The sequence below is a fragment of the Durio zibethinus genome, chromosome 18, assembly GCF_047325235.1.
Source record: "Durio zibethinus cultivar Kanyao isolate XHJ-2024 chromosome 18, ASM4732523v1, whole genome shotgun sequence".
NCBI lineage: Eukaryota > Viridiplantae > Streptophyta > Magnoliopsida > Malvales > Malvaceae > Durio > Durio zibethinus.
In genome coordinates, this window is record NC_143179.1 from 18149056 (window position 1) to 18171885 (window position 22830).

The window sequence follows — 22830 nt, forward strand, 5'->3', positions numbered from 1 at the left end:
TTTTTTATTTTTTATATTATTTTAATATGATTTTTAATATATTTAAATAAATTTTTGTATAAAATAATTATTTTTATTTTATAAAAATTTAAAATATATATAAAAAAGTTAATAAAAATATATAATTCGATTCAGTTCGTTTTTTTTCAATGTTTCATTTTCGGATCCAAAATCTAATCTAAACCTAATATATACATTTGATATCTTAACTTAATCCGAATTAAATAAGAAAAAATTTATCTAAATCGGATCGAGCCGAATACTACAGTTTCAAATTGATTTTCAATTTTTTTCTCACTGTTACACAATTTTTGCAATGAAATGAATTGTACGAAGAAAAAAAACCCATTAAATGTAAAAGGTTAATTTCATAAATATACTATATGGTTAAGGTCAAAATAAAAGTACCTTTGAGATGTAAAATGTAACATTTAACTACCCTATGAGTTATTTTATTTTTTTTACCAAAATCATTACTTTTTCTTTTTATTTTTAAAATTTTTCCTTCTTCTTTGTCTAAATTCATATTCTCTCTCTAAAAATTCATACTCAATCTCTAAAAATTTATTTTTTCTCTTTAAAATCAAACTAATTCTCTATCTAAACCCAAATTAATCCATAAATGGTAACTTCAAATCACCAAAATCTCCACACCACCACCATCATTAAGTTAATTCTGATAGATAAACACTGCATATATCCCCACATCCCAGTCTCTTCAGTACCTTAAAGTGCTTAAAGTCCAAGTCTCCCTTCCAAGATTTAACAACTTGAATTGCTTCTCATCTTATATCATTTACTTTGTGGGGTTTGTAGATGGCACTATTTAGAAAACTAAAGTTGCTTTCATCACTAACATTACTACTAATGCTCTCTGTATTAATGCTTGTCTTCCTACTCATTTCAAAACTTACACCAGACTTTTCAACATTACTTGCACATTCACTAACTTATTTATTGGTGAAACTTTATTTGGTTCAGCATAAAACGTTTAAGTGCATATACTATTTGAAATACTAGGACAAAGGCTTGGTTCAATTTTTTCAGATTCCAATGAACCATTTAAATTAGAACTTATATGATCATCAATTGTATGTTTGATGGAAAATTTGCTTTCCACTATCAAAATCTTTTTCTGGCTAGATATAAGAACCTCATTCTTTCCCACCGATTCAGAGTTTTCTGTACTATAATCAATATAGTGTTTTGTCATAGTAGGCAATTCTTCAAACTACATGTTGTCATAGGCTGATTTGTATAAATGCTTTTGATAGCCTATTGAACCATTAGGATGCCAAACAATCCTTATGCCATGATTAAGAGTAGCTACATGGGATGTAGAAGAAGGTATTTCATTTTCAGATTATTTAAGAGATAAAGGTTAAGAAGGCACAGAAGTCTCATATGTTGAATGACAGTTATTGTTACTTATGGCATAAGTAGGATTTTGATTCTTTGATGAAGAAAGTTAAAACATGAAGTCTGGTGGTAATGTAAATTTATAATAGTAGTAGTGGTGATGTGAAGATTTTGGTAATTTGAATATTATTATTTGTGGATTGATTTAGGTTTAAAAAGAGAAATTGATTTGGTTTTAGAGAGAGAAAATGAATGTTTAGAGAGAATATATGAATTCAAATGAAAAATAAGAATAAATAAATAAATAAAAAGAAACAAAAAAGTAATAATTTTAGGTAAAAGATAAAATAAATTATAGGATAATTAAATGTTACATTTTAAATCTCAGGAGACACTTTCATTTCAGCTTTAATCATAAGATATATTTTTTAAGTTTACCCAATTTTAATATATTTAATATTTATAAAATTAATAATGTATTAAAATTTTATTAAATTATTTTTATCAAATAATAATTTATTAATAAATATTAATATATTAAATAATATTTTCATTATATTAAAATAACTAAATTATTTCTTAAAAAATTAATAAAATCATTTTTAAATTTAAAAAAATAATAAAAATAAAAATTTGAAATGTTAGAATATTTTTATCTCTATAATATAATTGAAAGGATAAAATTGTAAAAAGAAAAGAAATTGGTGCATTTCTTGACTGCACCTAAAAACCTCACTAAAAAAACAATTATTCTTACCGGGCATCGGGATCCAAATAACATTTCTGTGTGATTTACATAATTTTTTATGCAAAAAAGCAATCGCACTGAGAGTGCGTTTGCTTCTAAACTAGCTCTAAGAATTCCATCTTAATGGTTTTAATTATTTTCTTTGCATTTTATTTAATTTTGAGCTAATTTTACTCTGCCTTTATTTTCCACTAATTGAAAACAGGGTTGAATCATATAAGATTTTTTTTTTTACAAAAATCATATAAATATGAAAATTATATTATTTTGGTCGATAATTGTATGATTTTATATAGTATTAAAATTTTAGTTTAATTGATTATAGTTTCTAATAATTTTAAACACAAAAATTTATTCTGTTAAAAAAAAAAGCATGTAGCTGGACCAAACTAATTCCTTGGCAGATTAGTATAATTTCAAACTCAATATAAAAATGAGAGTATATAATTTATCATTACTGTATTACAATTAATTAATTATAATTTAAAATTATAAAAAAATTATTAAAATTTTATATGAAATTGTGAATAATTATAATAAAAAAATTGTAAGTAAAATGAATGCAAAATATACTTTTTTTTCAAAAAAAAATAAGAAGTTAATAACTTTGCTTTTCACCACCGTTTAAGGAAATAAAAACTTCAATTTATCGTTCCATTTTAATTTCCGATGTCAGTAAAAACCACCTGGCAGACGATATTACGGTAATGCCCCTTGAAAATCGTACTTTAACCTCTATATTACTTTAGATTTCCTGTGTAAGATACAGAAATGACAACAACTGCGTCGTCTCCGACAGGGTCCCACCTTGAAGTAATAAATGCAATCACGACCGTTTAAACAAGATCGACGGTGGGTGTTGAGAGAGACAGTGGGCTCGTTCGTACAGTACAACAGCATCAAGTACGACCATAAGTGTCCAACGAAACGAAAATCCAAACCCGCCGGGAGGATAGCGCGTGAACATAAGCGCCAATTATTTAGGGAATTGATGTAGAGTCAAGTGACCTTGACAGATGCGTAATGAGACGGTAGTGTCTTTTTGAAAATCTGCATTGTCGTTTTATGTAACACGCATGCTCTTCGGTACAACGTTGGTCGGGAAGTGCGGTAAACGCTACGACCAGAGAGTGGGAGGTACCGTCGGGAAATATTAAATTATTGTCAGTGCGTGATGGCGCCTTGTTTTCCCGATACACGAGCGCCAAGAAACAGTGTTTGGACAGTCTTGCAACTGTGATCTCATGGGTATTGCCAATTAGATTTTTTTTAATTAAAAAAATGTTAAATAAGATAAGTTAAAAATAATTATACGGAGTTGAGAAAAATGTGAAATATTGCGTAGGCTTGTCGTGGCACTCAGCCACAAGTATCGTTAGTATGAAGGATGACATAAAGGAGTTTGACAATGGTCTGTTTGGTAGTTTGAAAAGCTAGTAAAGAATTCAATCAAATAATATTTTTGAAAGCTTGCTTCACTATTTTTGAAAAGGGTAAAATAATGAAAATTTTTTTGCAAACTAAAATTTTGGAAAACCCTTCTTATTATTTCTTACAAATTTAAAACATGGCATTTATGTGAAGTTATAAAAAAAGTGTTTTGCTAACGAGTGTTATTATGATAAGTTTTTTTGAAAAATGATATTTTTTAAAGTTATATTTTGAAATTATAAATATAAGTTATAATTATAATTAAATAATCTTTTATAATTATTGAATAATCAAATAATAAATTATTTAACAAATTAAAACATAATTAGATAAATTTAACATAAAATCAAACCTAAAAACAATGATATTTGAATTTAAAATCTCAAAATTTAAAATTCTCTTCTTTATTATTAAATTAAGATTTCATTAATTTTTTATGACAAATTTTAAAATTACCGTATTGAGTAAATTAGTATTTTCAATATATTAAAAAGCATAAATTAACTATTAACAGATGCATTTAATATAAAAATTACTATAAATGAAAGGTTAATTGGGTTTAAATTTCTTTTATCAATAAATCTTTTGTTTTAATGTGGGAAAAAGGAGAACGAAAAGGAAAAGCATTGGCACAATGGCACCTTACGTTTAAAATAGAAAAAAGAAGGGGGAAGAAGTGCACGGTAAAGAGCTGCACGAGGGGGGGTTTAGCCAAAGTTAATATTTAAACTTAAAAGAAGAGCTCTTACGTAAAAAGGGAATGCATATAAATGCCAAAATGACTTGGATTAATCATCCTGAACAAAGAATCCAATTAAATTAATAGATTGGGAATCTCCCATTAATTGACACTGATGGATCAATCCTTCATCACACGTACGCTCCATAAGCTATAGGGACAAAGACTCACAGTTTTCCATTGTAAGAGAGAGCGAGAGAAAGAGAGAGAGAGAGAGAGAGAACAATAATAAATTAAAATAAAGATGACCCAGAACCAGCTTTAATCTCAAGAAACAAACAGAAAGTGAAAGAAAAAAATAAAGTGTATTTTAGAAGATTAAAGATTGATCCACCCCCTAATCTCATTCACGCTTTAATCACCCATATAAAGAGACAAACACATTATTTTAATCATTGTTTAATTATTAAATTAAATTGTTTGGATTAGGAGAAGATTAGAGAAAGAGATTGTCACATGGCATGTGAGCAACAGCTGTGTTCACTCCCCCACTTTGATAAATACCCTTCTTACCATCCTTACTCTCTCTTTTTGACTCCCTCTTTCCCCTTCAATAACCCAAAGTCAAACTGAAAACAGAACCAAATCTTTCCCAATAATTTTCTCTCTCTAAAACCAGGGCTCAAAGATCTCTGTTTGCTCTGGAATGGCTGGGCTCGAACCCTAAACACCTTCTTTCATCTCTCTCTTACTCTGTTTCTTATCCAAACAAAAAATTTTCCCCACAAAAATGAGACCTTTCTTTGCCTCAAGAGCTTACTTTTCTCTCCTCATTCTCACCTTCATCACCACCTTTCCTGTCTCCCTTGAAGCTGCTGCTGCTTCTTCTAACAACAAAGATTCTCTGTTAATGCTCAAATTTAAAGCCAGCTTGCCTAACACATCTCTTCTGGAAAGCTGGCTTCCTAACCAAGACCCTTGCAGCTTCAAAGGTGTAACATGCCAAGACTCCAAAGTTTCCTCTATTCAACTCAGTGACACCTCCTTAAGCACAGATTTTCGCTTTGTTGCTGCCTTCCTTTTAGCCCTGGAAAACTTGGAATCCCTTTCTTTGTTAAAAGCCAACATCTCTGGCAACATTTCTTTCCCTTTTGGATCCAAGTGTAGCTTCATGTTAACCACCTTAGATCTATCTCAAAACACCTTGTCTGGTCCTCTTTCAACTGTTTCCAACTTGGGTACTTGCTCAAACTTGAAGGTTCTCAATTTATCAAGCAATAGTCTTGAGTTTTCGGGTAAAGAATCCAGGAGTTTGCAGCTAAGTTTGGAAGTACTTGATCTTTCTTTCAACAAGATTTATGGTCGAAACGTGGTTCCTTGCATTCTTTATGGCGGTTGCAGCAAGTTAAAGCTCTTGGCTTTGAAAGGAAACAAGATTGCTGGTGAAATAAATGTCTCAAATTGCAAAAATTTGCAGTTTTTGGATCTTTCATCAAACAATTTTTCGATGGAGACTCCTTCATTTGGAGACTGTTTAGCTCTGGAACATCTTGATGTCTCTGACAACAAATTTTCGGATGATATTTCTCTTGCAATTTCTTCGTGTGTGAACTTAAAATTTTTGAATCTATCAAATAACCAGTTTTCTGGTCGGATTCCAGCTTTGCCAACATCCAATTTGCAGCGTCTTTATTTAGCTGAAAATAAGTTTCAAGGAGAGATTCCTCTGTATCTCACAGAAGCTTGTTCAGGTCTTGTTGAGCTGGCTCTTTCTTCAAATAATCTTTCTGGTATGATTCCTAGTGGCTTTGGTTCTTGCTCTTCTTTGGAGTCTTTTGATGTATCTAGTAACAACTTCACGGGTAAACTGCCCATTGAGATATTCCAGAATATGAGTTCCTTGAAGGAGCTTCACTTAGCTTTTAATTATTTCTCTGGTCCTTTGCCTGATTCTTTGTCTAGTCTTTCCAACCTGGAGGTTTTAGATCTCAGTTCAAATAATTTTTCGGGGTCAATTCCTGCTTCTTTGTGTGAAAATCCGACTAACAGGTTACAATTTTTGTATTTGCAAAACAATAACTTAACTGGGTCTATTCCTGCTAGTCTCAGTAACTGTTCTCAGCTTGTTTCACTCCATTTGAGCTTCAATTACCTCACGGGCACAATTCCTCCCAGCTTGGGTTCTCTCTCCAAGCTTCTGGATTTGAAGCTTTGGTTGAATCAGCTCCATGGAGAAATCCCTCAAGAGCTAAGTAACATTCGGACACTTGAGACCTTGATTCTTGACTTCAATGAGTTGACAGGAATAATACCTTCTGGTCTAAGCAACTGTACCAAGTTGAATTGGATTTCATTGTCCAACAACCGGTTGACTGGTGAGATTCCTGCTTGGCTTGGCAAACTTTCCAATCTTGCAATTCTCAAACTCAGCAATAACTCCTTCTATGGACGAATACCACCAGAGCTTGGAGATTGTCAAAGCCTGATATGGTTGGATCTTAATACCAATAACTTAAATGGGACTATCCCTCCTGTGCTGTTCAAACAATCTGGTAAAATTGCTGTCAATTTTATTGCTGGGAAGAGGTTTATTGATATCAAGAATGATGGAAGCAAAGAGTGCCACGGGTCAGGAAATTTACTAGAATTCGCAGGAATTAGACAGGAACAGTTGGATAGAATTTCCACCAGGAACCCTTGCAATTTTACGAGAGTTTATGGGGGTCACACACAGCCCGCATTCAACAATCATGGTTCTATGGTTTTTCTTGATCTTTCATACAATTTGCTGTCAGGGACAATTCCTAAGGAGATCGGCACAATGTCATATCTCTCTATCTTGAATTTGGGCCACAACAATATCTCTGGAACCATCCCACAAGAGATTGGGAACTTAAAGGGTCTTGGCATTCTTGATCTTTCATACAACAGGCTGGAAGGGTCAATTCCACAATCCATGACTGGCATTACATTGCTCAGTGAGATTAATCTGTCAAACAACCTTCTCTCTGGTATGATTCCTGAAATGGGTCAGCTGGAAACATTTCCAGCTAATGATTTCCAAAATAATTCAGGTCTCTGTGGGGTCCCTCTTCCTCCCTGTAGAAGAGATCCAGAGGCTTCTTCAAATTCTGGGCATAGAAAGTCTCATAGCAGACAAGCTTCTCTTGCTGGTAGTGTGGCAATGGGATTGTTGTTCTCTCTCTTCTGCATCTTTGGTTTTATCATAGCTGTTGTAGAGACAAAGAAAAGAAGGAAGAAGACAGATTCTGCTCGTGATGTTTATATGGACAGTCGCTCCCACTCAGGCACTGCAAATACCAGCTGGAAGCTAACTGGTGCACGAGAAGCATTAAGCATCAACCTGGCCACATTTGAGAAGCCCCTCCGGAAGCTCACCTTTGCTGATCTTCTTGAAGCCACTAATGGCTTCCATAATGACAGCCTTATTGGCTCTGGTGGTTTTGGTGATGTATACAAGGCCCAACTGAAAGATGGGAGCGTTGTTGCAATAAAAAAACTAATACATATCAGTGGACAGGGTGACCGAGAATTCACAGCGGAAATGGAAACCATTGGGAAGATCAAGCACCGGAACCTTGTTCCTCTCTTGGGTTACTGTAAGGTGGGCGAAGAACGGCTTCTAGTTTATGAGTACATGAGGTATGGAAGCTTAGATGATGTTTTACATGATCAAAAGAAAGCTGGGATCAAACTGAATTGGGCAGCAAGGAGAAAGATTGCCATTGGAGCAGCAAGAGGTCTGGCGTTTCTTCACCATAGTTGCAATCCTCATATAATTCATAGAGATATGAAATCAAGCAATGTCCTGCTTGATGAGAATTTGGAGGCCAGAGTCTCAGATTTTGGGATGGCAAGGCTTATGAGTGCAATGGATACGCATTTGAGTGTTAGTACATTAGCGGGTACTCCTGGTTATGTTCCTCCTGAATACTACCAGAGCTTTAGATGTACCACGAAAGGTGATGTTTACAGTTACGGTGTAGTTTTGCTCGAGTTGCTAACAGGGAAAAGGCCTACAGATTCTGCTGATTTTGGTGATAACAATCTTGTGGGATGGGTGAAACAGCATGCAAAACTTAGAATAAGTGATGTCTTTGATCCGGAGCTCATGAAAGAGGATCCTAGCCTTAAGATTGAGCTTTTACAACACTTAAATGTAGCTTGTACTTGCTTGGATGATCGAGCATGGAGACGACCCACAATGATTCAAGTCATGGCAATGTTCAAGAACATACAAGCAGGGTCCGGACTTGACTCCCAATCAACCATTGCCACTGATGATGGAGGTTTTAGTGCAGTCGAAATGGTAGACATGACCATAAAAGAAGTCCCTGAAGGTAAGCAGTAGATGAAACAAGTTCAACCAAATTTTCACCAAAAATTCTTTGAAGAAGAAAGAAGCAGGTGGTAATGATCCATTCAGCTCCCACAAAATTTTCCCTCTCCTTGACAACTTCAAAATGCCCTTTGTATCTTCTACCATTTGATGTATGTATCTTGTACCCCTCCCAAAAATCTTGTTATACATAAAAAAAGGGTTGTTTAACTTGTTATAAATGTGTAAATATACATTTCCCAGTTTTTTCTTCTATAAAGAGAACTTTATTTCAGATCTACTCTTAGATTAGATCAGTGACCTCAGTGATGGGGACCAAGTGAAGGCTCTTTTGGCCCCTTCTTCAGGTTTATACATTTGTTTTCATTCTCTCTTTTATCATACAAATATACATACAAATATACATGTCGAAGCTGTCTTTATATTTTTATATATACAGCAGAGAGCAACACATCAGATTCTAATTTGAGAAGTGTTTTTTTTTTTTAATCTGCTAAGTTATGGACTATTCTTGGTAATGTTTGCCAAAAATCTTTCATTCTCTTGCCTACTAATTCTCCAAGAAAAAGTGTGTATTTAAAATTATTTACCAAAACAAGTCAGTATTTAAAATTATCTGATTAAGACTGACGTTTTTATTTTATTTATTCCTTATTTTCCACTTTTGAACTTAAAATGATAAGGAATAATACCCCAGATTTATCCTAACTAATATTTGAAAATGACAGCATAGAGAAAACACCTAAAATTTTGCTTGTCATCCATTCTTCCAAATACATGTACCAAGATAATACATATATAACTCAAATTTGATTTTTTTTTTCCTGGAAATATGCACTAAAAAAATCCTTCAAAAGAATTCTTGAATCCAAAGAAAGGAAAAGAGAATGCAGAGTTTTCCCCCATTATTGTCAATTCAACTTGTGCAATCATGGGCAAGCTTTTTTGGTTTGATTGGGAAGCTATTTTGCATGGCAGCAAGCATGGAATTTGTAACAAAGCAAACAGGAGGTGTGGCAAGAATTAAAAGGCAATGATCCCACCAAAGGGCAGGGCCAACTTGAAAGAATTTCGAGTCCCAAAAATCATTGTGGTTTAGAATTTAGATGATGACGATGATTCACGCACCATTTTTTTTTCCTTTGAAACATTTCCATCCTCCTTTCAGTTTTCCCATTACAATTCATAAATCCAAAGGCAATGGCTGGACCATCCCATCTTTAATCAAATCCAACACTCACAATTATAAACCGTACACATTAAATTGTGGCGACACTCACTTGAGTCAACAATTCAAGATTAATTACCCAACTCAACGATTTTTTCCCTGTTGGTTTCCAAACAGAAAATTGATTAACTTTTGTCTTTTTTCATCAACCGCACGTGCTCCTGTCCATACATATGGACAATTTCCTCTCTGGATTTCTAGCTACCCAGCCAATTCTCTGCCTCCTTTTTCAGCTTAGAGCTTTTTATTTTTCCTTGTGTTTCCTTTTTTTTTTTTTTATGTCTGTGTTTTTAATACTTAAAATTTTATTTTATTATAAAATTATTTTTTATGATTTTTTTAATTTTTGACATTAAAAATTATAAAACAGCAAATTTATAAATATTACAAATTTAATATTATATATATCAAAGTCAAAATTTTTTTTTTTTGTGAAAATGAATGAGAGACCAATAATTCGAGAAAAAGAAGTATAATATTATAATGATGCTACATTTTTAGAGTATATTACCCAAAACATTATTGGACATATGATAGTTCGAATCTAAAACAATTTAAATTTAAAATAATTTAAATTTGAAATTGTTTTAACTCGAAGCAATCCAACTTTTTTTTTTTTGTATTTAACTATCATTCCAAATTTTAAGTGAATTCGTATTTGAAAGGAGCCTAAAAGACTGTGAAATGTACTATATATGTTAATAAAATAAAACTAAAGTGTAATATATGTATTGGGATTTTAGATATTAATTAATTACTCTTGCATTTTAGTTAAGTTGATCCGTTCCATTTCACAATTTTTTTTTTCAATTCTATTAAATTCATGAGTCATTCTCCCTATATCTTATGATGTTTCCGAAGTCCCAAATTAACAAAAGTCTCTATAATAATAATAATTTATATTTTTAAAACTCATAAGATATATATACATTCTGATTAAAAACAACTCGAAAATATGATTTTTTTAGACAAAAAAACCGATTGATATATTGGTTATGCAAGATAATAAAGATTAATTATCAGTCAGGTAAATAAAATTACTATTTAATCCAATGGTAGCGTAATAAAAGAAGAATAGAAAGTTATATAGTAATAAGATTTGATAATCAAATTAAAAAAAAAAAAAAAATTTCTCATCATTATCCTTTCATTTTTTTTTTATACCAAGTAAGGCTGTAACGAGAAAGATAAAATTGATGAGGACTTTTTAGATATTATTGAAACTAAAAGTCAGTTGATGTTATATGTGACATTTAGATGGAAATTAGAATCTTTGTTCGCATCAGATGAGGGGTTTAAAACTATGAAAGAAGAGAGCAAATTGGTTGGGCAGATTCTGGGATTTTATCTTGTGTATGAAATTTAGAGTTGATCATTTGATGGAATATTATTTGTATGGTAAAGTGAATGAACTGACTTCTATAACAAAGGTGGTCTCACTTTTTGGCTGAAGATAGGATGAAAAGTACTCATAATTATGTATCACGGCAGCTTCCTTTTTAAAAAAATAAAAGAAAATTTGAAAGTTGATTGAAGGAATGTAGAAAAGATGCTGGAAAACCTAGGAATAATTTGGGCCAAATTGTGAATGAGGAAAAAAATAATAGTACATTTTTCAATTTTTTTGATGAAGACATTTTCAATTCTTATTCAATCGCAAATCATGGTGGGTGATGATTTACAAATTCTAAATTACAATGCTTAATTATTAATCACACATAGATTATTATTATTATTATTATTATTATTAATTTTTTGAATTTCTCTCACTGTCAATTAAACTAATGCACCATGAATTTATAAAATGTATTTATAAACTAATCAAAGAAACTAATTCAGCAATGGATTTGTTTTAAATGCATATCTGTTTAGTTAATTAATTAATTAATTAATTATAATCTGTCATTAATAGAGTAATTAATGCGCAGAGAATACTAGTACATATGGTTAGTCTTAAGAATTTAATGTAAGATCTCAATTTGTGGATTGGTAAGGACGTTCCCGTGCGGAAATGGTACGTACCTTAATTTTACCACCATTATTTCGAGTACTAGACTTTCATCTCATTATTTTCAATATCTTAATTGTATTATAAGTGCTGAACAAAAACAACAAATTGTTTTATAAGTTACAACTTACATTAACTTAAAATTATTTTTTTTTGTTTTTAATTTAATTTTTCTAATCATGATATAGATTAAATTTTTTTGTGTCGTCTTACATATTATAAGTTGTTTGTGTAGATATCGAAAAAATTTTATTTTAATGATAAAAAGAATTAAATGAATTATCGATTATAAAATTTTAAATTTGAAAGAGAGGATCTAGCTGTTATATTTAAATTTAAATTCTATCTTTATATGTTAAGCCTAATGAACTAATATTGATGGGATCATACATGACCAAAGTGTTGAAGGAAGGAGAAGTAAAGGAATGATCAAAGAAGCATTTCATATAAGTCCAAATGGACAAGAAGAGCACACTCAATGAATAAATTAATGAATAAAAAAGAAACCCAAAATGCATAGAATCAATGCCATATAGTGCCTTCCTTAGTTGCATATAAAGCAACGATGGGTTTTTTTTGTTTTTTTCAAAAAGTACATTAATTTGTTGTTTGCGTATTTATTTATGAGTAATGGCGAAGGAATTCATATTCAAATCAATCAAGTGGCTCTAACAATCCTAACAACAGCTTTCATGCAAGCACGCGCACGGGCGACATGTGGGCCAACAAGGCGACCTGGTTTTGTCTCGGTTTCGCTACAACGTTGCCTTCCGTAATCCCACGCTATCGCTTTCTGGTCCTCTAAGCTCTAAAGTCATCTCTCCACCGTCTGATCATTAATTCCTCAAAATCTCATCAAATCTATGGAATGTGACTATTTAAGCTTTGCTCATTAAAAAAAATGAAAATTATTTTTAATCTAATGATTAGGTCATAATCACTTTTTATGTTACACCTTAATTATTAGATCAATACTTTTTCTTTCCTCTTTGTCATCTTTCCAAATAACAAAGTAAATCTTAAAAAATAAATTGGAATCCAACTCTTTAAATATAAATTGCGATACATTACAAGAAAAAATTTACTAATTAGGAGCATTATTTTTTATCGAAATGTTTTTCATCTTCGATAATAATTACTCTTGTAATATTAATTCCAACTTGGATCAATTAGTTTGAAAGTATTTCAATTATAATTTTTTTTACTACAATCATGTATTTTTTTTCAATAATTATGTAATTCTTCAATCAAAATATAATTATGTAAAAATTTATCATTTATAAACATGAATTTTACATAATCCATAACATAAAATTTGCTCGTCTACGTCAATAATACATGATCAAAATTTATGCCATGTGGCATCTTTTTTTAATATTGTTTTTTTTCTAAATTTTTATATTTAGTAAATATTTAATATAGATTTTATTTTTTGAAAAGTGGATGCGCTTTAAACCAAACTTTTTTTTCTTTTTTTTTATTTTTACAATATTTTAATTTTATTTTTATAGGCATTTGATATTGAGGATATGTTGCCTGTTTTTTTTTATTGTTTTAATTTTATATATTTAATAAATATTTGTTAAAATTTTAAAATTTTTTTGTCTCACCATGCTAAAAGTATCTCATATGTTAAGTTATTTTCTTCTTTTTATTTTTTTCTTTCTTTTTTTTTTATCAATTTTTCTATTTATTATTTTAAATATTTATACAGTTTATAATATTATACTTTAAGATGAATTGAGTGGTTATTTGATCATTTTATTTTCAAATAATATATCTTAAGACGAGTCAAGTTTTTTAAAGGGAAACGAGTTTGGGATGAAAATATATTTAGGGTGTTTTATCTTGACTCATTTTCGGAGATATATAATAATATATATTTTATTATTTATTTAATTATATATATGTTTTATATTAATAATATTATTTTTATCTTAATTTAATAAATTAATATTTTAAGTTCAATATTGAATGTGACACCTTTTGTGAGTGTTTTTTCTTATCTTTAAAAATTTAAAATTTTTTATTTTCAATATTTATTTTTTATTTAAAGTATTTATGTGTCATTTTCATTTTTTATTTTTTTAATTTGATAAATTTTATAAAAAATATATGCTAAATAAAAATGACAAAATAAAAAATCTTTATCTAAAGTAATGTAAGTATATTTTGTTAATATTTGAATAAATTTTACATAAAATTAATTATTATAATATAATAATTGCAATGTATATGCATCGATCGGTTAAGATATGGCTAGTGCCAAAATGGAATGCAGTGGATCCACGTGAAATGGAAGGGAAGACAAAATGATCCTAGACAAAATGATCCTAGATTCTGCCTTAAATTAAATGGTTAACGATCAATAAAATAGCTAATTTATGGGATTCAACTTTTCCAAGAAATTGGATCCCATCCCTTTTACCCTCCCCTATATGCTTTTATTTTTACATTGCATATAGGACGATGAACGAATCGAATATGAAAAGTAAAAGTATCTATGTGATTTATTTATCTAATTTTAAAGGTGTTTGGACTTGATTCATGTTCGATTAAAAAAATTATTTTATTCATTCGAGCTCAATTCATTTAAATGATAAAATATTTGTATTCGATTTAATTAAATTAAACGAATTCGTTCATGAATATTAAGCGAATATTTTCACAAATATATATATGAACATATTTATGAATAATAGATAAATTATAATCAAATAAATTTAAATAAATAAATCTTAAACGAACCAAAATGAACATAAACAAACCTTAAAATAAGATTAAGATAAATGATAAAAATATAATTTTGTTAATATTATTATAAATGAATAACAAATAAATAATAAACGAATAAATTTTAAACGAATTTATTTACAAATATAAACGAACCGAACAAATATTTGTTCGTTCTCGATTCTCTTAATAAATAAATATAAAAATATTATTTAAAATTATTTATTAAACTTAATAAATAAACAAAAATCAAATGTATTTACAAATAATTTATCAAAAGCTATATTCATTTACACGCCTAATAACACATGCTTAAGTTGGGGGAACCCCTTTCCGCATGCCAAAAAACAAAAAAAAAAAAAAAACCCCTCAAACTCCAAATTATATAAAGCTTACATTTTTAAATAATAGCTCCTTACATAATTTTTAATTTTAATTAAGTAATTATAATATTATAACAAAAAAATTGTATGTGATATGGACATGCGGTCCTCCTCAAGAGACAAAATAAAGAAAAAACTAGAAAGCTTAGCTAAAATATTAAAAAACTATGAAATTATTTAAATATTTTATATTTTAATTATATTTAAATAAGTTTTTATATGTTGATTTATATTTTTTAGATTTAATAAGTTAGATTATAATATTGTCAAAAATTAATATATTTTAATAAAATTTATGATAATTTTTAATTTAATTATGTTCAATTTTTATATAAGTTATGTAACTTTTTTACACTAAAAAATGGGAAACAAAATATTCATAAGTTATGTAACTTTTTTAGGTTAAAATAACAAAAAAGCTTTTAAGTTTTATAATTTTTAAAAACTATGTTATTATATTTAAATAAAATTTTAAAATTTAATTTATATTCAAATAAAATTTTAATTTGTATTTAAATAAATTTTTAATTCTTAATTTATATTCAAATAAAAATTTTAATTTATATGTAAATAAAATTTTAATATGAATTATTATTTTATTTAAAATAAAAAATTCCCTGTCAAAATATAAAATATGTAATTTATAAAAAGCCCATAAAATTTCATTAAAAAAAAAAAAAAAAACTCTAGTTCTCCAATGTGGCAAGTGTCAGAATGGCTTGATAAAAACACGTGGGAAGCTGACCGGACAAGTCCGGGGCAGCAGACAAGGTAAGGGCAATGCATGGGGGCAGGTGGGGCAGAAGAAATAATTGAACAAAGTCTTTCCCTCTCAGCGAAGCAACGCAAAGTCAGTAGGTGGATCTGCCCACGTGCGCTTACAAAGTGGTGGTCCCGACCAACCTTTGCCTATGGATAGTGACGATGATGCCACAATCTAACCAACGCGACGGCCCTGATTTCATTTTATTTAAAATTTTTTTTAATTATCTAACAACTCTTCATCGCACCCCATTGTTATCTCAATGCACGCGCTTGATTTCTTTTGGCTCGATTTACACGCCAAGATTTTATTTTATTTTTCCCAAAGCGAAGATTTTAATTTATTTTGAGATAGTACTGGAAGAATTATAGTGACATGATATTATTTTTATGTTTTATGTTTGAATTTCTAAATGTTCGATCGTAAAAAATAATTAGGATGCAATAAAAATTCTTTTGATTATGCTTTCAGATGAACATTTAATTTTTTTTTATATTTTGGTGCTGTTCGTAATTGTTTATTACTATAATTAGTTAATCGTTTTGACATTTTAAAATTTGAATTGAATTAAAATTTAAATGTAAGGGACTAAACCCATGGTTACTTGTAATTTGTTTTTCTCTAGAAAATTTAATATTATTAGTATTAAGTAAAATAAAAAAAGTTAATATATATCTATCTATCTCTCCAAAATTACAAGCTAAGTAATACATATATGGGACAAATGAAGTGCAAATTGTTTTGGAAATAATGCTTTCTCTTCAATACTAATTTCTATAATTCAATGAATATGGGAGTGAAATATTAAAAAGTCCTATTTTATTCAAGGAAAATTATGTAATATGTAATCGAAATTTTTATACTTTATAAAAGAGGTTAGAATATTATCATATGTTTTTTATATTATTATATTGTAGAAGGATCAACTTATAATAGTATAAAATTTTTTGAATTCATATTTTTTTAATAATTGATTTCAATAAATTTAAAAGATGAGATAAAAAAAATCATTAAATTTTATTCATTAAATCAATTGAAATCAATGATTAAAAAAATGTAAATTTTTTTTATATAACTTGATTCCTTCCCTATTATATTAGTTTAATAATTTTTTAAATATATTTTAATAAAATATATATCAATCTCCTGATTCCATAATAAAATTTCAAAATTTCATCACATCGATATATATATATATATATATGTGTGTGTGAGATAATTTATCTCTTTTAAAGCTTTTTAAGAGCTTGTTCTTTAACATTTGAACCATGCTGGATAGCTCCCTCGTTCCATGGAAATTAGATCATGGTCATTTAAAAAAAATTTTTCTTGTTCATTTTATGGATTCACTTTTTTTTATTTTGTATTTTTTCTGTTCTTTAGCACAAATCTTCTAATTTTTTAGATCAATTTGCGATTTTTTTTTTGTATTTCTTGAAGTTTTTATTGTTAATTTTCGTCGCCGTTAATAACGACGCCGGCGTTGGATTTGTCGACATTGATGATCCTTTTTTTTTATTTGTAGACAGCCCAAAGTGTCACCAAAATAGCTAATCTAAAATATCCAATTCCATTGTTAGAAGCCCAAAAGTCACGTTTTCAACTCAAAAAAAAAAAGAAAAAGCAGCTGTCATATAATAATATAGTTATAGATAATAATGCATGAGTTAGTAAACAAATAAATTTTCATTAACAAAATTAGGGCAAAGTCCTTGAAATTAGGGTTTGAACGTGCGGATGACGAGGGGAGAACGTGGTGGAATAACTCCCATGGTGCATAATTCAAGAAAGCTCTTTGTCTCAGCCTTGCGAGACAAGGACCCATCTTAATTAATTCATTAATCCCCTTGCCATTTTACAAAACAAAAGCTTTTTGGGACTTAAAAAAGAAATTGCATGGCCCTCACGTGCTTTCCTTGTTTTCCTTAAAATCCCAACTCTCCGTCGAATCCCGTGCCGTATGTTAGGGCTACTTTACACGTTTGGGTGTTTATAAATAGTTCAATTTGATTAATTATTTAATATAAATTTATTATATTAAAAATAATTTTTTATTAACATTTTAGAATAAAACAAAAATTTATTTAATAATAGTACAACATTATGAGACAAATCGAACTCGAATTAAAATTTTTTTTCCAAAATTTCATCTGGGTTGAGCTTATTAGGTCAAATCAATTGCACATCATATTCATATTGAAGATTGGTAATCTATAAACAAATTAAACTGAAACTAGATTCTTGTTTTTTAGTTTGTTTCTTTGTTTATTTTTTTAATCGGCTTGATCATAGTTTGCTTTTAAAGTTGTTAAAAACTCAATTTAGTTTGAGTTTGTTGAGAATTTAAGTTTAATTTTTTAAAAAAAATTACTTGTGTGTTTCGTTCTTGATGAATATAAATGAGCCCAATTTTTTTTTTAACGAGTTCCCATAATCAACATTGAGTTTGATAATTAAACATAACGAATAGGCTTCTTAATTCATAAACAAACTTGATTTAAAGTTTAATTCATTAAGTTTCAAGCAACTTTTGTGAAAATAGGTTTTCCTTTAAAAACAAAACTGGTGAATGAGAAATATGAAACTCCACCTCTGCCAAAATAGTTTTGGTTGAGAAGAAAATTAATGAAAATAAGGGTTGGACTTGCTTAATATTAGGCTATTAAATATGGATTCTTTCCTCCAAACACTAGCCCACCTAAGTAAAAGTGTGGATTGTGTTTTTTCTAAGCGGTTGGTATGACTTGACACAGACGTTGTCAATTGATGTAAGAATTGTTAAACTATATCCATCACGGGGGCATTGTCCTCTTTTGCAACAAGACGTGACTTCTCTCAAGATTTTATGTTTTGAAAAAATATTCCTTGACAGGGAAATGATTTACCTTTACTTATAAGCTACAGTGCAATTAATCTATTGAATTTGGATCCTTTCCCCTTCAACAAATTGCTTATCTATATATGCTACATGAGATCTTAGAGAGTAGAGTGCATGAGACATTATAAAAGATTGCAGCACAAGCAAAATTCTTTTGGTACAGCTTTTATTTTGACAAACTTCCATGGTAAGGGAATTCCCTTTTTTTTTTTTTTTTTTTTTTTTTTTTTTTTCTTTTAGGGTTTTGTGAGCAACTCTTTTTTCTGCAGCTATGCCCGTATCTTCTTTGAAAACAGCGGAAGTTATTATTATTTTTTTACAATAAGCCTCAACAAAGTAGTTGTAGAAGTATTTTTATTCCTTCTTGAAACGTTCATTCCATAAATATGTGTCCACAAAATCACATGCATGAATCAACTTAATTTTTATCATTTCAAAGAGCATTTAAACCCAACTCTTGCCGGTTCTTATATGAACCAAACATGTAGGATATTTAGGTTGTGTTTGAATTAAGTTATTTCTTTTTTAAAGAAAAATGAAATAAAAATATTTAAATAAATATTTTCAATATATATTAAATTGATCATGGATTGATATAACATCTATATATTTATATATTTATGTGGAACTTGGAATGATTTAATTCTTATCTTCTATTTGGGATTTCGGAAGAAAGTATCAGTACTCTTGATCCAAAATTCTTTACCCAAATCTTAACCCATCGTAGATTGTGCTACTTCAACCCAGCCCTAGTTTCCCTTTTCTTATTAAAGAAAGCCTAGCTCAAGTTTTAAATCTCTTGCTCTTAGTCGTATTGAAATAATTTAGGTTTTTGAATTCAGAGACTAATTTATTTATTCATGGAATTATCTTTGAAAGGATATCTAGTTAATTAAGTTAAAAATTTAAATCTCGACGAAGAGAAACCACCTACGATACCCAAACCCAAAAATTTCGTAACGAGGGGAGCAAACTCAACCAAATGAGCTAGCCACTGGTTGGCTCTTTTCCTAGATTGTTAAGTACTACTAGAAATTAAGATTATTGAAAATTTTACCCCCGAACGAAATTCTGAAGAAATATTCAACTTGCAGCTAGTGATCACTGACTTCAAAAACTATAGCCTTATGAAAAACATCAGCATAACTCATATTCAAATTATCAAAGTTAACATCAAGAACTTCAAGACCCATGACATGAAGTAGCAACAAACAAACAAACAAACAAGGACAAAAATTGCAAACAAATAAGCTCATACCTACCAATAATACCATGTATAGTCAAAAAAGGGCTGGGAGCTCTGCCTGCTTTTCTTTTCGGTGTACAGAAAGTTGAAATATATCAGATAACAATGTTACATATCTGAGATTGTAATCATTCCTCATTATTATTATTATCACTAAAGATATGCAAACAACATTGAATATTTGTACTTCAATTAGATTATGATTGCATCACAGTTGTTCAAGGAGATATAGTTATAATAATAATAATAATAATAATAATAATAATAATAGTGTTTTCTTTCTTCTGTTAGTTTTCCAGTAAGAGCAAGAAGGAAAAGAATTATTCTTTACAGAATAAGCATCTTTCATGTTGTCTCTTCTATGTTTGTTTTTCTTTGAAAATTGAAGAGAAAAGACTTGTATTTCTTCATATTTGGGCTGTAAAAGACAAAACGTCCTTGATTCCACTTGGGTTAAAAAATTTTAAGGCTTTAGGCTTGCAGCAGAACGTCAATCTCCAAAAATTGTGTGGCCTATCTGCTGAACTCAAGGGCCACTTTCACTCAACAAGAATAGCCCAATATCCAAATGAACCCATCAATTTGTTAAAAGCCCACCAAAACCTTTTTCAGTTTAAATGGAAATATATCCAATAAGGCTTCCCTTCACCAAATCAAGAGGAAAAAAAAATGACAAAATGTCCATGTGGATTCCAAAAATGATGGTGGTTTATCATAATATGAACAACTTGGACGAAATTCACTATACATATTATTTGCATTTATGAAACACATGTTATCATCCTTTTATAAAAAAAAAAAATTGAATTGTTGTTTTATAATTGGCAAAAATAATTTCTGAGCATTAACTTTTGAAGAATCAGTCATATCCCTAACATCTTGATCGAGGGAGGAAAATTTCTTCATTAGTTTTGTGCGGATAATTTGAAATTTGAGGGCCTCTGGAGTTTAGCTCTAATAATATATAGAGAATTGGTGATAGATAGAGTATTTAATTTTTATATAGAAATAAAAAAATTAAAATATAAATTTAAAATTTAGTTTAATTAATTTATATAATCATATTTAAAAAGTGACATTTAGAAGGTTTGAGATTGAAATTTCAATACTTATAATTTTTTTTATCTATAACTTCCATTCTACTAAAAAAAATTTCTAATATTATTTCTTTAGATAAATTACTTATTCTTCTTCATATGTTAAAAAAAAAATGATTAGGGTATGGAAAGAGAAAAAAAATAATACTATTACTCCCTCTATCTCATTTTCTTTATCCATTTTTTTTTTTTTGGGGATGTCCCAAACTTATATCTTATTTTCTTTTTTTAACTTCTTACTTTTTAATATTTTAAAATTATTTTTTATGATTATTTTTTTACTTTTTGACATTAAAAATCATGGAATTTTAATTTTATAAAAAAATTTAAAATTTAATATTAAATCATTAAAATCAAATTTTTTTTTTAAACTTCGTAAAAGTCAATACATTACAAATATTTTAATACGAAGAGAGTAACTTTTTTTGGATAAATTAAAAATGGGTAAATTATATAAATATATTTTGTGGTTAAAAGAGATTTGAATTTGTCCCTTGAGATTTAAAAAGTTATACTTCACTATCATGAGATATTTATCCATGTCAATCCGTTAATTTTCACTAATGCGTTAACACCTAATCGAATGAACCTCAACTCTTTCCCAAAACTTTTTTTGTTTGCTATTCCTTAAATTCAAACTTTTCAAAGAAAATTTTTTTTTCCTTCTTCATCATCAATTCTTTTTCTTTCTCTAAAACCAAGCAAATTCTCTGTCTAAAAACTAGACAAATAAAATTATCTAAAACCAAACAAATGGTAACAATTTTGATAGCAATCAAATCGATGGGCGGTTAAATTTTTTTGTGAAAATAAGGTTTTTGAAGCTATCATTTTAGCTTTTTATCATCTTTCTCAAACACCACAAAATCTAGGTTTATTCTTCACCTCCTCTTTATTGTTTGGTAGCATTTTTTTCATATGGTTGAGATTTGAGGATTGATTTTTATATTGTTGTATTAGATGAGGCCTAATTACCACCCAGAAGGCCTTTTTGATGAGAACAAGTTCTCTAACACTAAAAACTCAAATGACGCTCAAAGCCCATAACTTAGTTGTGGCACATGAATGGTAAATGTCCCTAAGAACCATTCCCATCAGACCATCAGAAGAACAAAGGAAAAAGATGTTTTGAGGGCAAAAGAACCATACCCATCGGCCATTAGTCAAAAGATATGGTAAAAGAAGCATAATGCCATCCCTCAACCTAAGTTTGCAGATGTTGATAGGTATTCAATTTTCATGTTAGTACAAATTTGAGAGAATGAGATTCAATCTTATAACAAAGATGTAAGAAAAATTAAGAGATGGAGAACTTTTGGTTTTAGAGAGAGACAATTTCTCTGATTTTAGAAAGAGAGAATAAATTGACGATGATGAAGAAAAAAATAAAAAAATAAAAAGTAACTGAAAAAGTAATAATTTTAGGTAAAAAAATAATAAAACAAATAAAATAATTAAGTGTTACTTTTTAAATTTCAGGTGCAAACTCAAATTACACTTAATCATAAAGTATATTTATATAATTTATCCTTTAAAAAATTTATTATCCAAAACAAGTAAAAGAAAAGCCAGCTAAGTGAGATTATTTATTATTAAATGGCTTATGCCATTGTTCTTAATGCTCACGTGCAAGGTTTCTGTTCCAATTCATTAAATCCTTGTGCGTGTGTGTGTTTTTTTTTTGTCTTGAAATTTCATTTTTATGCAACGGTAAGTGATGATTTCAAAACATGGAAAAGGCAGCAGAATGCAACAAAAACAATTGATGCTACGTGCTCCTTCCTTCCAGATTGGAAAAAAACTATTCCACACTAGCTGGTTAATTACTTCCAGGTTGCTTCGGTAGGTGATCATCAACAAATTATCAACTCATTCAATTCAACAACCAAAAAAATAAAAATAAAAAGAGCCAATCCA

General features: G+C 29.1%; 1 protein-coding gene across 1 annotated transcript; it reads left to right on the forward strand.

Annotated features, from left to right (window-relative positions):
• The first annotated feature begins 4801 nt into the window (after positions 1–4801).
• LOC111299813 (protein BRASSINOSTEROID INSENSITIVE 1-like) lies at positions 4802–8850 on the forward strand. Its single transcript, XM_022895273.2, has one exon. The coding sequence runs from the start codon at positions 5008–5010 to the stop codon at positions 8587–8589; it is 3582 nt and encodes a 1193-aa protein (XP_022751008.1). The 5' UTR covers positions 4802–5007; the 3' UTR covers positions 8590–8850.
• The last annotated feature ends 13980 nt before the right edge of the window (positions 8851–22830 follow it).